This window comes from Oryza brachyantha, chromosome 3 (genome assembly GCF_000231095.2).
Source record: "Oryza brachyantha chromosome 3, ObraRS2, whole genome shotgun sequence".
NCBI lineage: Eukaryota > Viridiplantae > Streptophyta > Magnoliopsida > Poales > Poaceae > Oryza > Oryza brachyantha.
Genome location: NC_023165.2, coordinates 17,029,776 through 17,049,376, shown reverse-complemented (window position 1 = coordinate 17,049,376; position 19,601 = coordinate 17,029,776). Strand labels below are relative to the sequence as shown.

The 19,601-nt window shown below is 49.7% G+C and overlaps 2 protein-coding genes across 2 annotated transcripts; one reads left to right on the top strand and one right to left on the bottom strand.

Annotated features, from left to right (window-relative positions):
* Positions 1–1,079: 1,079 nt before the first annotated feature.
* Positions 1,080–2,803, top strand: LOC102708677. Its single transcript, XM_006664823.2, has one exon. The coding sequence runs from the start codon at positions 1,080–1,082 to the stop codon at positions 2,745–2,747; it is 1,668 nt and encodes a 555-aa protein (XP_006664886.1). The 3' UTR covers positions 2,748–2,803.
* A 12,545-nt stretch (positions 2,804–15,348) lies between these two features.
* Positions 15,349–19,334, bottom strand: LOC102707831. The gene is made up of 9 exons (XM_006664822.2): positions 19,047–19,334; positions 18,646–18,803; positions 17,930–18,164; positions 17,765–17,819; positions 17,399–17,660; positions 16,962–17,174; positions 16,430–16,522; positions 15,729–15,833; positions 15,349–15,620 (listed from the first exon to the last, which is right to left on the bottom strand). The coding sequence occupies exons 1-9, from the start codon at positions 19,246–19,248 to the stop codon at positions 15,528–15,530; spliced, it is 1,416 nt and encodes a 471-aa protein (XP_006664885.1). The 5' UTR covers positions 19,249–19,334; the 3' UTR covers positions 15,349–15,527.
* Between the last annotated feature and the right edge of the window lie 267 nt (positions 19,335–19,601).

The following is a 19,601-nucleotide window of genomic DNA, read 5'->3' as shown; positions in this document are numbered from 1 at the left end:
GATTTTTGCTTTAAGTCATGGACGGCTTGAGCCTCCATCTTTCACGTTGTCTTTTTCAGTTTTTCTCCACCTTTGTTGAATTATGTAGATAATTTTCTATCCTAATTATCATAACACCAACAAAGTTTTGCTTGTTTTAAAAAGATAATGCTGGTCATGGTTGAGTTGCTGCATGTTTTTAGAATTATTTTTCGCATTTCAGACAACTTTGATTGAACGACTGTATGTTTTACCTTCACTGCAGACATATATATCTTTGGTGAAGAGCACTTATTACTTACTCTTTCTTTGTGCGTGTACACATGAACTTGGATAAGAGGAACCTATATGTATTTTAGAACTGTTTTCAATTGAGATCAATCAAGATGATTCATGGTAACTTTTGTCCTTCACCTGCGTTTATCACCCGGAAGAAGAAACACATCTTAAGTATTCAGATGTCACATGGAAAAAACGAGGAACTTAAATATTGCCATTTATATGTAGGCAGTGACTTGGTGTAGTTTATTTACTTTTATTGTCCCTGTGGTTTTACCTTTTCTTTTGTTGTTGAAATGTGATTATTAAACACAAACTACACGTAAAGTAAAAAAGAAAAACAATATCATAGGTTATGCCACCAATCAGTGATTAAAGGCACAATACCATCCTTGCCAACATATCCTTTGTAGCACATATCTTGTGCTCCTATGGTACTTTTCTGGAACTATATTTCACGTCCTAAGAAAATTGGGTTACAAGCTACCATTATAGCATATACTATGTGTTTTTATAATGTTTCTCTGTAACATGTCTCTCAATATGTTAGGTTGCGTTGCCATAAGCCTGTTTTGTAGTAGTGGCTTGTTCAAAGGACTGACGCAGCAGGGCTCACAAGAGGCTCACATCATCATATCCACTAATGACCTCTCTGTGGTAGACGCGGCTCCACACTCCAAGCCACCATTCCGCGCCACAAAACTACACCCACCAGTCCACCACACTCCACACGGTCGGCCGTAGTCATCGATCATACAAGAGCGTGAACACCGTCACAACCGCGCGCGAGTGTATCCAATCCACCTAGCGAGCGGCAGCTCATGGACGATGTGTGGCAATGGCTGATCAGCCTCCCTTCTCTACCGGGCAAGCCGTCGTCGCAGACCATAGTAGTCCTCGCTGCCTCCCCTGACAGAACCACTTCCATTGCCCTGCAGGCCGACTGCATCCCGTCGGTTGAAGGCGACGAGGGTGAGAAAACGCTGGTAGATTTCTCCCTCGCCTTGAACGGCACAAACGGCGGGGTGCGCGTGCTGTGGACGTCGGGGCGATTTGCGGCCGCCTCCAGTGTCGCATTGCGGTGTCAGCTGCTGGCGAGGCTCCTCGACGAGGTGATCATGCTGTCACCATTCATCCCTTGCATGAGCGGAAACCACGGTGGGTTACCGGAACCAAAGCTGGACGAGGAGGTCGTCGCCGGCGTCTTCGACATGGCCGAGACCGATGGAACAGCGCCCGCTGCCTCCTTTTTCTCGCTGGCTCTGCTTCTGCGCCTCTTCTGGTTATGCGCTTGCGAGGCACCCGGCGACACCGGGTTTCTCTTCTTCCAAGCTCTTGGGGCTGACATCGAGCGCGCTCTTGGCAACTGCCGGCCGGCGCTAGGCCAGCTCCTATGCTCCGTCGGCCCAGACGTCGAGCAGCAGTTCATGCGGTCGCTCGGCTACATGTTCGCGAAGCTGTGCTTGCTGCGGGAGATGCAAGCGGAGTCGGCAGCCAGGCAGACCGCGCTCCCCGCGGCGTGCCTTTCCCTGTCGTATGCCACCGAGGTGCACGGGCTATTGATTCTGAAAGGCTACGCGCCGGTGATCGCCATGTACCGCGTCACTAGCGCGGCATGGACGCCCATTGCGGCGCTGCCTCACGAGGCGCCGGAGGAGCCGGCGCTACGGTACGGCCTGGCGCACCAGCAGCTGGAGGTCGTCGCGCATCTGGAGTACGCCATTTGCGCGCGTAACAAGAGATTCATGACCATTTCTGTGCGCGTTGACAACGTCCGGGTACGCGTCGCGCGGCTCGGGTTACGGAAGGACGAGACGGACACCGGTGGCGAGGATGTCGACGACGACGCTATGGACAGCGAGCGCCATTTCCCGTCTCGTCTCCGCCTCTGGGTCGGTCCTCGGTTCGGCGCGTCGTACGCCACCGGCCCGAGCCTCGGCCGGTCGACGGGGAACCCAGAGCGCCACGTCGAGATGACGCGCACCGTCAGGGGCACCTTCGCCGGCACTACCAAACTAGCGAACGGCGTCGTCCTTCCGAGGGTCAAGGCCAAGATGCGCTCGTCGGCCCGGAGATGCAACCGGAGCTGGCGGTGGGAGCAAGAGGCAGAGGGCAGCGCGGGCGTCTTCGAGGGCGTGCTGTGCGACCCGGTTACCGGAACGGAGATCGCGTCGTGGCGCGACAGCAATGGAGGCACGGCGGGAGCAGCCGACCCGCGCAACGGCATGCGGCGGCGGTACGGCGGACCGGGCAGGGCCTTCACGAAGATGTGGGGGCTGGTGGTGGCAGGTGACGATCTGCCGGAGGAGGTGACGTGGAGGGTGGGGATGGAAGCCGAGGGGAGGACGGTGCCGTGGCGCGTGGGGCTCAAGGCCTGGGTGAGCTACATGCCCAATGGGGTGAGGAGCCGGCACTTCGAGACGAGGTGCATCGAGTGGGCACACGAGGTCGAGCTGCCGCTTGTCGCCGTTAATGGCGAAGATCTGTAACATAAGTAATTGATTAGCACACGAGATAAAATGAAATCATGTTCAGTACATATCGATCGGTTGGTGTATATATGTTTTTGAAAGTTAAAATGCAATGTTGATGCTATATTGTAGAAGGAATAGATACGAACGCCTCACACCTGAACAGGGGGCGGATTGATATACGTATATACCTGTGTATAGGAGGTTACATGATCCTCAATTAGAGGAGATAAACATAGAAACAAATACAAACAGCTATACTTTCTATACAATCTATAGTATCGCTAATACCCGCCCGCAGTCACAGCGGGAGGTAGACGGACGCAAAGACTGGACGTAAATTCAGTGAACAGCTGAACAGGTAGGCCTTTGATCATGAGCGAACTGGTGAGAAGAGGGAACATGAAGAACCCGAACCTGGCCCAAGGCGACCTTCTCATGAACAAAGTGGATATCGATCTCAATGTGCTTCGTGCGGCGATGATGGAGAGGATTAGCGGTCATACAGACAGCGCTAACGTTATCGCAATAGACGACGGTGGCCAAAGCAAACGTGACATGGAGCTCCTGAAGCAGTTGACGCAGCCAGCAGCACTCGGCAACGGCATGGGCAACGGCGCGATACTCGGCCTCTGCACTGGAGCAGGAGACCGTGGTCTGTCGCTTAGAAGACCAAGAGACCAAGTTATCACCAAGATAGACACAGTAGCGCGAAGTAGAGCGACGCGAATCAGGGCAACCAGCCCAATCTGCATCGGAGTAGGCCGTCACAGAGCTGACCGGACCGGTACCAATGTGAAGACTGGCGGAGAGAGAACCCTTCACATACCGCAGGATGCGCTTGATCAGGGCAAGGTGAGGCTCGCGTGGATCATGCATGAAGAGGCACACCTGCTGAACAGCATATGCTAGGTCTGGCCTGGTAAGTGTAAGGTACTGGAGAGCACCAGCAAGACTTCGATACTCTGAGGGGTTAGCAACTGGAGCACCGTCTGTGGCAGACAGTTTGGCACGAGTGTCGACGGGAGTCGATGTAGAGTGACACTCAGCCATACCGGCGCGCTGAAGAAGATCAACGGCATACTGACGCTGGGAGAGAAACAAGCCATCAGAGGAGCGCTTGACAGAGATGCCGAGGAAGTAGTGGAGGTCTCCAAGGTCTGTCATGGCGAACTCCGAGTGAAGGCGAGCCGTGAGGTGCTGGAGGAGAGCCGAGGAGGACGCCGTGAGGATGATGTCGTCGACGTAGAGTAGAAGATAGGCCATACGATCTCCATCTTTGTAAACAAAGAGAGATGTCTCGGACGATGAGGCCACAAATCCCAGTTGGCGAGGGTATGTGGTGAAACGCTGATACCAAGCACGAGGGGCCTGCTTCAATCCATAGAGCGACTTCTACAGAAGACAGACAGCATCAGGAGCACCTAGATCAACAAAACCAGAGGGTTGCTGACAATAGATAGTTTCTTCTAGATTCCCGTGAAGAAAGGCTTTCTTCACATCAAGTTGATGGATCGGCCAAGAGCGAGAAGTGGCAAGGCTGAGAACGATACGAATCGTGGCCGGCTTGACCACCGGGCTCAACGTCTCGTCGTAGTCGATGTCGTGTTGCTGCGAATAGCCACGAACAACCCAACGAGCCTTGTGACGGGCAAGGGTACCATCGGAGTGGAACTTATGCTTGAAGATCTACTTGCCCGTAACAATGTTCGCCCCAAGGGGACAAGGGACAAGACGCCAGGTTCTGTTGTCAACCAACGCCTTGTACTCATCAGCCATCGCAGCGCGCCAATTAGGATCGGCCAGGGCGCTGCGGTAGTTGGCTGGGATCGGTGAAGCAGCCGTGTGAGAAGCCGTGAGGGTCAACCGCTCAACCGGCTTGAGAAAGCCAATCTGCGATCAGGTCACCATAGTGTGGTCGATGGTGGGGGGAGCTGGGCGGTTGAGCCGCTCGTAGGTGAGCCGGTAGGGCGACACCAAGGACATGGCAGCCCTAATCGGAGACTCAGGCGGCGCCCGGGTGGGCGAGGCGGCCGGGCTGGCGGGCAAGTCGCCCGAGGAGCCGAATCCCAGGGACGACCCACCCGAGGGAGTCAAAAGACTAGACGCGCCGGTCGAGTGGAGGAAGTAAGTCGGCTCAACCTTGTAAGAGGGAGCAACCGAACGCGATGTCTCGACCTTGGGAGAGGGAGTGGGCACAAGAGGATGCGGCTGCTCAACACCCAAGGAGGATGGAGCGACCGCGGTGCTGACACCCTGCAAGAGAAAATCAAAAGAGGCAATCGCAGGTGGGGTGGCCAAAGGGAAAGCGAGACTCGTCGAAGATGACATGGCGTGAGATAATAATGCGGCGAGTAGAAAGCTCCAACAGCGGTAGCCCTTATGAGAGGTCAGGTAGCCAAGGAAGACGCATGCAGTGGACCTAGGAGCCAGTTTGTGGGGTGTCGTGGCACTAATGTTAGGATAGCAAAGACAACCAAATACCCGAAGATGAGAGTACGAGGGGGGGTTTTCCATGGAGGAGCTGAAAAGGAATGGAGTGTTGTACCGAAGAGGACGGTCGGCGGTTAAGTAGGTATGTGGCTGTGGCCAGGCCATCGGCCCAATAGGACGGAGGGATGTATGCTTGGATGAGTAAAGTCCGGATGAAGTTGTTGATGGTTCTAAGCATGCGTTCGGCCTTCCCATTTTGTGGTGAGGTGTATGGATATGAGAGACGCAAAAGGATGCCACGACTGGCGAGAAAGGTAGTGGTGGCATGATTAACAAACTCGGAACCATTGTCGGCTTAAATGCACTTGAGGGGAAAGCCAAACTGTGTAGAAACATACTGGGTAAAATCGACAAGGTGCTGGTGGACATGGGACTTTCGTCGGAGTGGAAATGTCCAACAGAAGTGACTAAAATCATCAAAACCGGCGAGGTCCATACGTCACAATGAATAAGCTCAAAAGGTGACGAGGTACTAGAAGAAGAGCGAGTAAAAGGAAAATGAGTATGTTTCCCTAATTGACTTAGTACAAGAAATGGCGAATAATTTCTGAAGATTGTGGACAGCAGCATGACTAGGGTGGCCAAGGCGGCGATGCCACAAGGTGGATGACTCGGCGAGGAGGTTGTCGACGGCGACGGATGGAGCTGCAGTGGGTATGGTGTAGAGGTCGCCACGGCTATTGCAGTGAAGAATCACGCGCCGGGTCCGCATGTCCTTAATTGAAAAACCAAACTCATCAAATTCAATGGAGCAGTGGTTGTCGCGAGTAAACTGGCGAACATAAAGTTATGAACCAAAGAAGGAGCAACAAGAATGTTCTTAAGTGAGAATTTAGTGGTTCCAATGGGAAGAAAAGAAGTGCCACGACACACGACAGGGATGGTATGACCATTGCTGACTGTAATAAATGTATGAGAATTAGGGAGTCAGTGAGGAGGATACCATCGCTGGAGAACATATGTGAGGTAGCACCTGTGTCCAGCACCCAAGGGTTGGGGCTTTGCACTGTGAGCTGGTTCAGTGCGGCAACGAGACCGACCTGGTCCCAATTGGGCTGCGCCATGGGGGGTGATGCAGCAGCAGGTGGCGCGGAGTAATATGGGCCGGCGAAAGCTATGTTCGCCTGTGGGTACGGGCCAAGCAGGCGAGCACCAGAGGAACGCCAGCCCTGGGGCTGCACGGCCCACGGGGAGAAGCAGAAGACCCAAGGCCCAGCGGGACGCTGGTTGGCCTGTTGGAAGAAGCTGCCGACTTGCTGGAAGCCGGAGGCCTGGTTGCCGCCGCCGGTGGACTGCTGGCGACCACCACCGCCGCCATTGCCACCGTTACGGCCGCGGCGCCGCTTGTTATTGTTGTTGGAGTTACCGTTGTTGCCGGTGTTGGAGCCGCTACCACGCGACTGGATGCTTGAGGCAGAAAGGGCGGCGCAGGACGATGAGGTGCAGGAGCTGGAGGAAGCCGAGGAAGCCGCGAGGAGCGCCATCTGCGCCTGCACCTTAACTTCGTTGGCGATACGAAGCTCCTTCAACAGCAACGTGTTCCGCGCCGAGGTGAACGACTGGAGGACAGGGGCGCTGGCAATGTTGTCGGCCGTGCCGGAGAAGCGGGGGTTGACACCACGCAGCAGGTTGAAGACGAGCTGCGACTCCGTGATAGGGTGCCCAACGTCGCGCAGGGCGTCGGCGGCTGTTTTCATGTGTTGGCAATAATCGGCAATGGACAAATCACCTTGAGAGAGGGAGTGGAACGCATGGCTGAGGAAGATGGCGCGTGGTTCCTTGTTGGCGTAGAACATCTCCTGGATGGCGACCCAAAGTTGACGTGCAGTTTGATCCGGCTCCATGGCAAGATCGAGGATGTCGTCGGAGACGGAGCCGTACATCCAGCTGATGATGCAGCAGTCCGCCTGTTGCCATGCAGGGTCGTCGGGGTGCGCGGGCGCAGCGCCGTTGATGTGGTCGAGGAGGCCGAATTTGCCGCAGAGGGAGAGGAAGAGAGCCTTCCACTTGTTGTAGTTGGAATTCTTCGACTCGAGGGGGACATGCACGTGAGTCCGAACAGAGATGGTGGCAAAGGGGCTGACGAAGATGCCGGCGGACTCGCTGGAAGTAGCAGATGAAGTCGATGACATGGTGCCGGCGGAAGTAGACGACAACATGGACGCGGTTGACATGGCGGCGCCGAGCAGGGAGGGCGCGCGACGGAAGGCGCGGCCGACGCGGCAAGCGCGTTGGAGCACGAGCGCAGCCGGCACGACGAGCACGCGGGAGCGCGGGCGGTGAGGGGAGGCAAGCGCGGGCGATCCGGCAGTGCGGGGAGGTGAGGCGAGCGCAGCCGAGAACCAACAGCGCGGAGACGAGGCGAGCGCGGTCGAGAAACGGCAGCGTCGAGACGTGCGTGGCTGAGAACAAGCGGCGCAGGAGGCAGCGGAAGAAAACCTAGACTCCTGATACCATGTAGAAGGAATAGATACGAACGCCTCACACCTGAACAGGGGGGCGGATTGATATATATATAGCCGTGTACAGGAGGTTACATGATCCTCAATTAGAGGAGATAAACATAAAAACAAATACAAACAGCTATACTTTCTATACAATCTATAGTATCGCTAATATATATCCATCTAGCCCGTGTCTTCCGCCTAGGTGGAGTGTTTCACCGAACTGAAGAAACGACTCGACACCAATGTCGGAAGCTTCGTTATCCTTCGTCGTTTATATTACTAGATAAATTATTGATTAGAGATAAAAACAGAATGTCCTTGAATAACTAAAGGACAAAAATATCACAATAAAATTTCAATTATAATAAGACTTCTAAGGCAGCTTATGAATAAACTAACAGTACCATTACCAAAGTGGTAGGAATGTCAGGATTAATTTCACCTACAAGGCTACAAATGTCATGCAGAGGTGCATGTCTCTCTGCTCATATGCTTAATCGTTGCTAATCGATGCCATCTTTTGATCCGCATAACTGTCTCTCTATCACCCCTCCACAAGTTCGTTTCATTGCTCAATCACGAGTCACAAAAGGGTGCTATGATGGCATGTAGCTCCATTGCCTCTTGGACCCGTTCGTGCATCCATCTGTATGGATACGTGTTGGCTACAATAGCATAAAAACAAAATTTTCTACCATTTAAATCATGAACCATGCAAGTAGAAGATGATAAATTATTACACACGACGTGCTGTGCAGTAGAAAAAGGTGCTAAAAACTGAAGTAGTATCGGAGATCTAGCGCGCGTTGATGTAGAGGAAGTAGTCGATCGTTATAGACCATCCTTCTCCTCCACACTCATATAGCTCAATATGCAAGTTTACCGATCAACAATGTAATCTAGCCGTGCCTCTATTGGCATCCACATGTCTAGGGAAGGAATGCTATACGGGAATGTGCTAGCGTATGAGTATAGCTAGGGTTTTTGTCTCAGGAGGAGGACGCCTAGGGTTTTTCACATGCAACGAACTAGCCTTCTCCTCATTGTATATATAAAAGCTGAAACTGTGCCTCGAAGGCCCATTGGGGTACTAATCAGATCGCTATCCGAACTGATCATGTATTAGATCATCATCCAATTCGTGTATTTCAGTCCATTAAGCATGTGACCCTGTCGGAGATATGGGCCCGGGGGTATCCCTTGTGTGGCGCATGGCTCCGTCGACCCATGTGTTCGAACCCTTGAAAAAGGGGTCAGGTCCTAGGAATCCACATGCCTCCTAGGGGATTGGACCCGGAAGGCTACCTGACGGCTGAGCGCTGGAGGGGTTGGGCCGCCCCCGACCCCCGCGTCCTAGGGTAGTGCACGCGGGTCCCACCACGCATGCGGTCACAGCGCGTCCCTGGCGCCCAATCACCACATTTATGGCGATGAGAAGGTGTCTGGCACACACCATGCTGCATTTAATGTGGCTACAAGCGCATGCCTCCTGTCCATGCCCCTCTCCAGAAAAAGCAGGGGGATGACAAGCCCTTGCTGACTGTGCGGTGACGACTCTTACCGTAGGGATGGCCTTTCTTAGTCACGGTCCTTGTCGCATTAAATGCGTAGGGAGACGGTGTGAGAGGGAGTGCCCCCCGTTCAGACTGCTAGGTCCAAGAGGTTGCCCCCTCCTCTACCCACTGGTTGGTAGGCCCGAGAGGTGACAGCATGGCGACATGAGGAAGCATGTTGACTAATTGCACCCTCTATGGTAGTCCCGAGGAGAATGAACCCATGCACGCAGCAGGTGGGAAAAACCATGACCCTCGTGGTGTTCCCTTGAAGTATAAAAAGAGACCCTGGCCAACAGGAAGAAACAACAGAAGACAAGTAGAACATTCTCGCACAAGCTTGCAACTTTGCTCTCATAGTTGCTAAGCGACAGGAGTAGGGTATTACACCTCACAGCTTCTTGAACATGTATAACTCTTTTGCGTCCATCAGAAGCCTGACCCCCAATCTCTCTCCTTTTCATCCGTTCTTTTTATAGGCTTTCAGGCTCTAATCCGCACACACAAAGGGGGTCCCACGGTCCCCCACTCGATGAGCTCACGCTCCAACAGCTGGCGCGCTAGGTAGGGGGTGCGCTTGTTAAGGTTTGAAGCCACTGCTTCCCGCTCTTCGGGAAAATCTTGGTTTCCTCGCCAGCTAGTGATGGCGAAAGAGCCAGTGCTGCGTACTCGGATGTCTCCCCGCGAGGCGATGGAGGACGTTCTGGTGGAGGATGTGGTGGACGAGGATGACCCGACGAACGAGGGCGGCCATAGCCCAAGTTCACCGGCACTGCCGGACTCGTACCTATAGATCTCCTCCAACACCACCCCGTGATTCCGCGGCAGCTGAGGGTCGTGCAGTAGCCCACGGCATTGCCCCCAACACAGCCAACTGCAGGCCCCGCCCGAGTGTGCGAGCGGGCGGGCGGCGCCATGGTGAAAAACGTCGACGCTTGGAATTTGGTTCACCGGAAGGCGCGCTGCAGGCAGCCGTGGTGCTCCTGCTCCACCCGCCAGTTACCTTAGACTCGAGTGATTAGTTTCATTGTTTTCATAATTTAATGAATTTGGTAAAATTTTGTCAAGATATATGGGTAAAGCTCGTGTTGTGTGGTTTAGCATGATTATTAGTAGAGTTGGCATTACGTGGTTTAGTACGATATTAGTGGAATGGTATTATGTGGTTTTGCACAGTATTAGCGTTGGTGGGCCTCGTGCGGTGTGGTTTAGCACTGACCGGTGGTTTGCTTAATACTGTTACTTAATTGCTCAATTATTTTACCTCTTTTTGCTAAATTAATTGCTTTATAACTGTTGTTTTGTGCAAAGTGAGCCTTAGCCTTTTCCTTTGTATATCCTTATGCATCTATTCTATTGTATTTGTTGGTGGCTTGTTGAGTACGGTGGTTGCACTCAACTTGCTTTTCCCCCTTTCCCTAGAAGTTGAAGTTGTGTTCGACGAGGAGTTATTCGAAAATTAGGCGAGCAGCTATGCTCAAGTGCTACCTGTGAGGTTGTGACGATGTTGTCGCTTCTCTAAGAAAGTTGAATTAGATTTTCTTTCTCCACTACATTGTTAAGACTATATTATTTTATTTGTTTAATTAAGACGATGGATCTGTACTAAATTGTCATAGTGTGTACTTAGGTTGATCCTGGACCGAGATTTAATACATGGTATTGTTTGAAAATTTGTGTAATTTCTGAGCATGATATTAGTTTCACTATTTTCATAATTAAATGAACATGGTTAATAATTTGTTAAGATTGATATGCTAAGCTAATACTGTGTTGTTTAGCACGGTATTAGTGACATTGGTATTTTGTGATTTAGCACAATATTAGTGTTAATTGAGCTTGGTTTAGTGTGGCTTAACACTGGCCAGTGTTTGTTTTAATTTTGATTAATACTTATTGGTATTTTTGCTTTTGGTAAATTAAATTCTTTTCAAAATTCTATTCATGCAAAAGTTATCTCTTGAGCCATTTATTCCTTTGTACACCCTAATACATTATTTATTGCATTTGTCCGATGTAGCTTGTTGAGTACGGTGGTTATATTAAGCCTTGCAATTTTCCTCTTTTTCCTCAGAAGCCAGAGCTAGGTCTGACAAGGATCTTTCAGAAGATTAGACGAGTCGCTACTGCACTCAAGAGCTGCCTATCGAATGTTACCCACTACTTAGCTATATTAGCGTTTTTCTTTTTCAGTTATGTGGTTTAAAACTTGTTATTCTATTAGACAATGGAACTATACTGATTTGTCATAGGGTGTGCCTGTCGTGCCCTGAGTTTTCTCCTAGCGTAAAAGTCAAAACACTAAATTGAATTGAAAGAAAACGTGTTGGTTTAACTAGGAGAAAGTAGTCCAAAAGAAATTATTTAACAAATCACCTAAAGGCCACGAAAACGTTTTTTCGTTTTTCGTTGGGTCAAACTCTGGGACTTATAGTTGAATTTCAGAAGAATTTCATTAAAAATTCATGAAAAAAATCAAACAAAGCTTTTAACGGCAGCTCGTTCGGTTGTTTTTCCTCTCTTTAGCTGTAGGTTTTTGTTTGGGCCAAATCAGAGTTTCCGCTCGTGTTTTGGGCCCAGAAAGCCGCAGACCCATCTCCTCCTCTCCTCTACCTGCACCCTCAATCCCCTTCGCACTGCCTCCCCACCCCTCCTCTCCCAGTGTGCCCAACCCTCCCCCCCGGACTCCCTCCCCTGCCGCACTCCCTTGTCTCTCCAGATCACACCCCCTCCCCTGTCCTTGATCGTGTGCGCCCCCAACTCTCTCCCCTCAAGGCAAAATAAATTCTTAATCTATTAGGACTCTTTTTCTTATTCCTGTGAAACTTTTTCTATTTCTTTTTTATAGGGGATGAAATCCTAGTTTATCTCTAGATTTTATCCCTATAACTACCACCCATAGCCCCGTTTTCCCCTCAAGTTTTTGTCTCCTGCGGCCAAGCTCGTCGCCTTTGCCGCTTTGCCGCACCGCCTCTGTTCCTGCCTAGTCGCAGCACTAGCCGTGCATCCCTACTGCCCAAGCAGCTGCACAGCGAGCCGCCACCGGTCCTGATCGTCACCGAGCCTAGGTTCCCCTCTGCCATGCCCTGCCTGGCCGATCACCCGTGCTGCCCATCCCCTGCTGCCCGTGCGTCTGTTCTGCCCTTGCCGAATAGTAAGCATCAGCAGCAATTCGTCACCAATCTCTCCACCAAATTTAAGGTCGCATGGTGTTTCTGCTTGCGAATCAATTTACTTTGATCTACCGTTTAATTGTTTAGGTTTCTAATCTAGTAGCTATCGTGAGATCGATTTATTGTGCAGAATTCAATTTCGTATGTGTAGATTGATTTTACATTAAAGTCATTAAGTTCCCTTGTTAGCGAGTCGTTAAATTTCAGTTTAACGAGTCATTAAATCCTGTCGTTGGTCTGCTCATAGTTCACATGTTCGCGTTTCGGGTCTGATTCATCGTGCGAATCTTTGATTCGTGCACATTTTAGTTCTGTTTTGCGAGTGTGTATTTTGTTCACGCTTTCCCGAGTCGTCCAAGTTGTTGTTAAAAAGTCGTTAACCTGTTTTTCTGTAGGTTAAGCAAGTAAACAACGTAACTTCTAAAATTTATAACTTTTGAATCCAAACTCTGTTTAAGCCCATTAAAATTTGAGGCTATTGCATAACTGACCCCATTTTAGGAGCCAACTACGTATTTGATCTCATTTTTTCCACTTACAGATTTGACCCCGTTTTTTAAAAATGAAGACGCCGTTTAACCCTAGAGTTAGCATACCGTCGGTTGGTGGTGAAAAAAATTAAAAGAAAAAGAAAAGACACGCTAAAAGACCAAAATACCCCCTCCAAAACCGTAGCTGCTATCTCTCTCACTCTCGCTCACGCGAAAATACACAGAGGCCAAGAGAAGGCGGCGGCGGCCGGAGGTGCAGGACGCGAGCAGAGGCAGTGGCGGCCGGCAGGGCGACGCGTGCGCGCGGGGCGTCGGCGGCCGGCGGGCCAGACCTGTGCGACTGAAGGGGCGTCGTCTGTGGCGCGGCCGCCGTCGCAGTCGTCCGGGCCGTCTGACGCCGCTGCCCATTGCGCGGACGTGCGCGCGTACGGCGTGCTGCTGCTGGAGCTGCTCACCGGGAAGGCCACTACGGACGGCGCCGAGCTGGCGCGGTGGGTGACGTCCGTCATCCGGGAGGAGTGGACAGCTGAGGTGTTCGACCGCGTGATGCTCTCCGCGGGTAGCGTCGGCGACGACGTCGCCAACGAACAGCCGATGGTTTGGCTTCTTGTAACATTCCGTTTGTAGCCTAATTAAATTCCAATTAGGTTGCCCAGAAATCATTCACCCAAAAATCCCTAAATTCGGAATTCAATTTCGAAAATTGGAATTTTATTTGGAAGTCTCCAATTTTCAAATTCAATTTCAAAATTCCATTTCCAAATTCTTTTTCATCTCCTAACTCTCTCTCCCTCTCTCTCTCTTGCCGCCGGCGAGGGGCAGGGCCAATCCACCACCCAGCCTCGCCACCGCCGTTGCCTCCCATCCCCTGTCGCCCGCACCGCGCGAGCTGCTCGTCGCGTCCCATCGTCGCCGCTCCCGCACGCCACCGCACCAACCCCGGCCGCCGCTCGCCACGCCACCGCACCACCGCCCGCCGCCCTAGCCCTGTCGCCGACGCCGTCGCGTCCTGTCATCGCTGCCCACACGCCGCCATTGCCCCACACGCCACCGCTGCTGCTCGCACCACGCGCGCGACCCGTCGCCGCCTCGCCGCCACGTGTCAGGAGGCCGTCGCGCCGCGCTGCCTCGCCGCCACGCGTCGGGGGCCAACCGACGCCGCTCGACCGCCGCTCCCTGCCGCGAGCTACCGCCCCGACCGTCGCATCCTGTCGCACCGCTGGCCCGCCGCTCGCCGCGTCCCGTCGACGCCGCCCGTCCCCGCACGCCACACAACCACCGCACGCCACCGCCACTGCCGCTGACTGTCGGGCTAGCCCCACCGGCACCGTCGCGTCTCGTCGCCGCACCACCCAAATGCCACCGCCCCGCACGCCACCACCAGCTTCCCCGGGCGCACCTCCACGCGTCGCGCCGCTCGCCGCCACGCGTCTTGCCACTCGCCGCCACGCCGCCACGCGCAGAACCACATCCGCGCCTCACGCACGCGTGTCGCCACCGTCCCGCACTCCACCACCCTGCAACCACGCCACCGCAGCCGCCGTCCGGTCGCCGTCGCGTCGCGGGGCTAACCGGCGTCGAGCCGCGCGCGCGCCTATAAAGCGGGGGAGAACATCAGCCTCCCGACGCCGCACCCTCCCACCTCTGCCCCTCCTCCCGCCTCGCTCCGCCACGCCGCCGCCGAACTCCGGGAGCCACCGACCGCCGCTGGGCCGGCCGCACCGTGAGCCGTCGCCGCCGACGGTCGAAGCCCCCCCTCTCCTGCTCTGTTTCCCCGGCTCGCCTCCCGAACCCAAGCCAGTTCGTCGGCCACATTAATTCCGGACTTACGAAATACTTCGGCTAGACGGCACCTTCCTGCTACTTTCTTGACCACCCCGAGACGTCACCACACTTTTGATTATGTTGAGCCTATGTTTAATGCTTAATTATTCTAAAACCTTGTAACCTCATTACTCAACTATAATCTACTCAACTATAATCTAGTCAACTTATGACATTGCTTAGTCCTGCTATTAGGTGTATTTTATTCAACACTATACTTTTGAGTTGATTATGATAGTGTTGAACCATTACTCAGTGGGACCATTACTCAGTGGGAGTAAATGCATGACGGTAGATGGAGACATGAGCACCATCCAGCCATGTTGAGAATAAGTTGTTATAATAAAAATTGTTTTTATCAGGACGGAATGGTGAGAATATGGGTGAAGAAAGGTTAGCCGCCCTGATCAGTTAAGAACCAAGCCATACAGCTATATATGAAACAACCACCGTACAACCATGTTGACGATTACATTATAACGATAACAGTCTGTTTCGTGTCATTGTCTGCTGTTTCGTGTCATTGTCTGCTGTTTCGTGTCATTGTCTGCTTGTAGTGACAAAATGGCTGTCATCACATAAAGTGGGTCACTACCCATGTTCTGTGACCACTAGAGGACCACTAGAGGACATCGTCATTGATAAAGCGACGATAGTTCTATCATTGATGAATATAGTTCTATCATTGATGAATGATGAGACAAATTCGTCATAACATATCAGGAACAAAATGGACTTTTTATTCACTAGCAACTGAAAACATGCACTTTTTGATGGCAGGAATGAGGTGGCTGAGCTTGGAATTTGATGGATGGTCTTAGTGTAGTTGATAGAAGTCAATAGAAGTCTTAGCTTGCTGCCCATCTTCTACTGATGGTGAAGTGAGGGCTTCCCGGGCATGCATATCATCCTAGCAATCAAAGCAAGATTTCAGTTTTTCATTATTATATAAATAACGATTCATTGCATAAGGTACTTAATAAAAGAAGGAAAGAAGAGGTAATAGTTTAGTACTTACTATAGCTTTCTTCACAGGTTCACTAAAACCTTTAGTTTTGCTGCAATGCAACTCTTCAAAGAGATCAATTGCTGTGGGCTCACTGTCTTTGTATTTTTCTTGCTTCTGCAATGTTGAGAGTAACATGATGGAATGAGTAATGATTATGTTAATACACAGATAACACAAAAACATGTCCTCCAGAACAAGCACTCTAGTTGACATTGATTATGTTTGTTAAACATTAACTGTGGTTTCTATGTATAAACTTAATTGATGTCACCCGAAACAAGCATAAGCATGACGAGCAATCAAACCAAACTGATACAAATTTATTGATAAAACATGAGCATATTTTTTACATGTTCGAAGTGTGAGATAATCTGTTACTCCCCCACTATGTTTTGTTGTAGCAGGGGTTAGAGCTTTGGTTACCTCTTGCTATCATTGTTTTGCACTGTAGAGGTATGCCACTACAGGAATGGCATATTGCCATACCTCTACCATGGAAAACAAGAGCAACAAAAGCTGAATAGAGGCCAACCCCTGGTGCTGCATAAAAACATGTAGGGAGGGCTGTAGGTAATCTAACATGAAGAGAGAGCCTACTAAAGCTTTAAATCATATAGCATTATGCAAAGCCACTATCAATCTGCACACCTCCATCACAAAACACAAAAACTACCGCTACCAAGATGACATGCATCATCATTTTTTCTTACCACAACATAGGCATGTGCAATGTAAGACCGAGATCCGGTACGCTGCTGAAACTGAACTGTTTCATGATTCAGTTGGTTTTTGGCGCATTTGCCCTGCACATGACACAATTACATAGAATAAGTAATAGAACTACTATGCATCTATCATTTCCATGAAACATTATTTTCATTTGTTTTCACAGGTCACTATTACATTAAAAATGCAAATAGAGCTGATCCAAACAGAGCTATAAACTGGACTAGGGAATAATTATCTTACCACCTGAGAGACTATCAAATTTTTGTTGATGTATGTTAGGAAGCTATGTTGTTAAAAAACTCAGGAAGATTACATGAATTATCTTATAGTCAATCTGAAAACTGCTATAAGAAATCTATAATTCTCAGATGTTGCTGGCATGTTCTTCCTACTGACAGATTCAAAAGATCTCAAATGTACCTCATATCCAATATGTATATACCCAGCCAAACATGAATTTGTGCTCAAATCCAAGTAATGAGCTCACACAAAATGAAATCTGCTAAACATTACCTTGTGCTCTGGGCTGGACCACATATCTACCAATTTTGTCCATTGTTCATCGGTCATACACTTCAAGGGCGATGTAGTCCTCACTTGATTAGCACGTACCCCATCGAAGTACTTCTTTTTGAACCTATACCTCATCTGGCGTGTTCCACACCTTAGGATGTCTTCCACTGCAGCTATTACAGGGTCGTTGTGGATATCAATGGAAAATTTTCCCTATTCATCAAATAGCATAACATTAAGCTTTGACAAAAGTAGAAAGTAGAAAGGAAGTATAATAATTATATGTAATGGTCGATATGGCTAATGTATTATTGCTTAAAGGTGCAGCTAGTTGCACCATGGCATGTACTTTTATTTAAATGTGCATCTATTTTTACTTATATAACGCTAGCAGCACATACAGTAGCATTGATTCAATAAGTGGAACAGAGCCTTACCTTGAGTTTGCCCTTTAAGTTATCAAGTTGACTACTATCCTTCTTGTAGTCTGTCCAACTTGGATATATTGGTATATGCTGCCTGATTATGATCCCACTCTCTAAGGCCAACTTTGCAGCTTGCATAGGAGCCTCTGGCCTTCTTTTCCCTTTCTTGACAATGATTGGTATCATGGTCCCTAAACCTCTGCTTATGGAATCAATCTCTTTGCCCATGCTGTTGCCCCTTGGCTCTACTTGTCTACTGCCAGTTAGGGTGCCTAACATAAAACATTTACAAGTGTCAATAAAAAGATCATGTACTTGATATGAATGAAGCATAGCACATATAAGGACAATAAGAACAGGAATCCAAGTTACTTGGCTTGTTCAGTAGTGCTCAATCCCATTGGCTCCAGTTCTGTACTTAAAGTGAGGTTGCCTAGCAAAATACATTTTCTAACATGTGTTAAAAAAAAGATCCCTGCACTTAATACGAGTGCAACATACCACACATATTGACAACAAAAAACAGTAGTGGTGGCCACTTGCCTTGTTCAGTATTGCTGGTGTCACCCTGATTATGGTTTGTAGACAAATCAGGTTCAAGTCCAACCTCTGTGGCTTCAATTAGGCTAGTGGTGGACACTTGTTTCATAGCCCTTTGCCTAGTGCATCTCATTGTTTCTTCTAGATTTTCAGGTGCTAGCACTCTCTTAGACGTTCTTCCTGTTCCAGTTGTGACACAATCACCAGTGTTGGCCACATCTTCCCCTAGTAACATAGCCTCCCAAAGCAAACAAAGACATGTCAAAATAAGTTGCAGAAACAAAGTCAAGAAAAACTTCCTTAAATATCCACTGGGAATAAATATGTCACGCAAAACATCAATGCAAAAGTAAATTTCAGAATGCAAACTCAACAAATCTAAGACCTGATCTTTCCAAAAAAAAATTGCATAACTATGATGGGGTCCATCTAAGGCAGGGATCAACTAACAATATATTTGTATCGACTATATACGTAAGGGATAGGGTACTCTCTCCCTATATTAATCATATTTTTTGTACTCTATGACCAACCATTAAGTTTGAATTAATTCAGTGCTATGAACTAGCATGTTTAACCAAGTAGATCAAAGAATTCATATGCAGAATATAAGTGACACCTAAACTACATCATACATGTACTGAATCTCAACTAAACAAGCATAGCTCAGCCAACTAGAGATATTAATTAGTAGAAGAGTTTAGTACTTGAGTTGGTACCTTAGACTTTTTGCCAATCATATTTCCAACAGCTTTCTTCTTTGCAATTGAACTCTGGAATATTTGTGCTAGTTTACGGATACCCAGCTGATTAGCAAATCGGTTGTTTCTCATGATATTCCGAGCCCTCAACGTGCTTAAGTCCATGTCTTCCTCTTCTGCACATACATTGCAATTATATTCAGTGGGTATGAAATTAATTAGAAACTTATAGTCCCCTACACCACCAGATCAACACTTTGGAAACCTGTAAGTTGTAAATCGATAAACCAAAAATCACCCCACGCACAGACTCATAGCCCAGCCCTACCCTGGCCCTGGGAGCCCCTCTGCTCCACCTCCCAATCTAGGGCCGCCCAATCCAAGCCTCAAAACACTAAGGATGATGAGCTGAGAAGTACCTGGCATCTCCATGGCAGCTGCGTCATCTGGAAGGACCGAAGGAGGGTGGGAATGTGTGTTCTTGCAGCCGAGCGCCTTCTGCCCTTGCGCCATCGTCTTGCTCCTGGGAGTGAGGCAAGGGCTTGCTGCAGGATCTGGAAGGACAGAAGGAGGGCGGGCAGGCTTGTTCTTGCCGTCGAGCATCTTCCTCCCAGGTGCCATCGTCTTGCTCCTGGGAGGGGAGCAAAGGGGTGGCTGGAGCAAGATCTGGAAGAAGGCTCTTCTTGCCTGGCGGCTGTGCAAATGGAGGGAGTGGGAATGATTCTAGGGTTAGCTTCACTTATATGTGTCATTCTCGAGTGAGTAAAAGTGCTAAATTGACCCCATTTGGGATATGCCAGTTCAATAGCTGGTATGGGCATACATGACTTTTAGCCTCAAAAGAGTGGCGGGGTAGGCATTTTGTTTTCGCGGTAACGGAGGCACACGCGGGATGTCAAATTTTGGCCTCTTCAGTTGCAGCCCTGTGGCTGCAGCTAGTAAAATTGTTGAATATAATTTTGCATAAATTTTTG

Bases quoted from the DNA above. Each gene is read 5' to 3' on its own strand.
- LOC102707831 (XM_006664822.2), bottom strand. From the start codon at position 19,248: ATGGCACCTGGGAGGAAGATGCTCGACGGCAAGAACAAGCCTGCCCGC. The intron at 18,165-18,645 runs GTACCAACTCAA...TTGCTTTGGGAG, and splicing joins TGATTGGCAAAAAGTCTAAG to GCTATGTTACTAGGGGAAGA. The intron at 17,175-17,398 runs GTAAGGCTCTGT...TTTGATGAATAG, and splicing joins ACTTAAAGGGCAAACTCAAG to GGAAAATTTTCCATTGATAT.
- LOC102708677 (XM_006664823.2), top strand. From the start codon at position 1,080: ATGGACGATGTGTGGCAATGGCTGATCAGCCTCCCTTCTCTACCGGGC.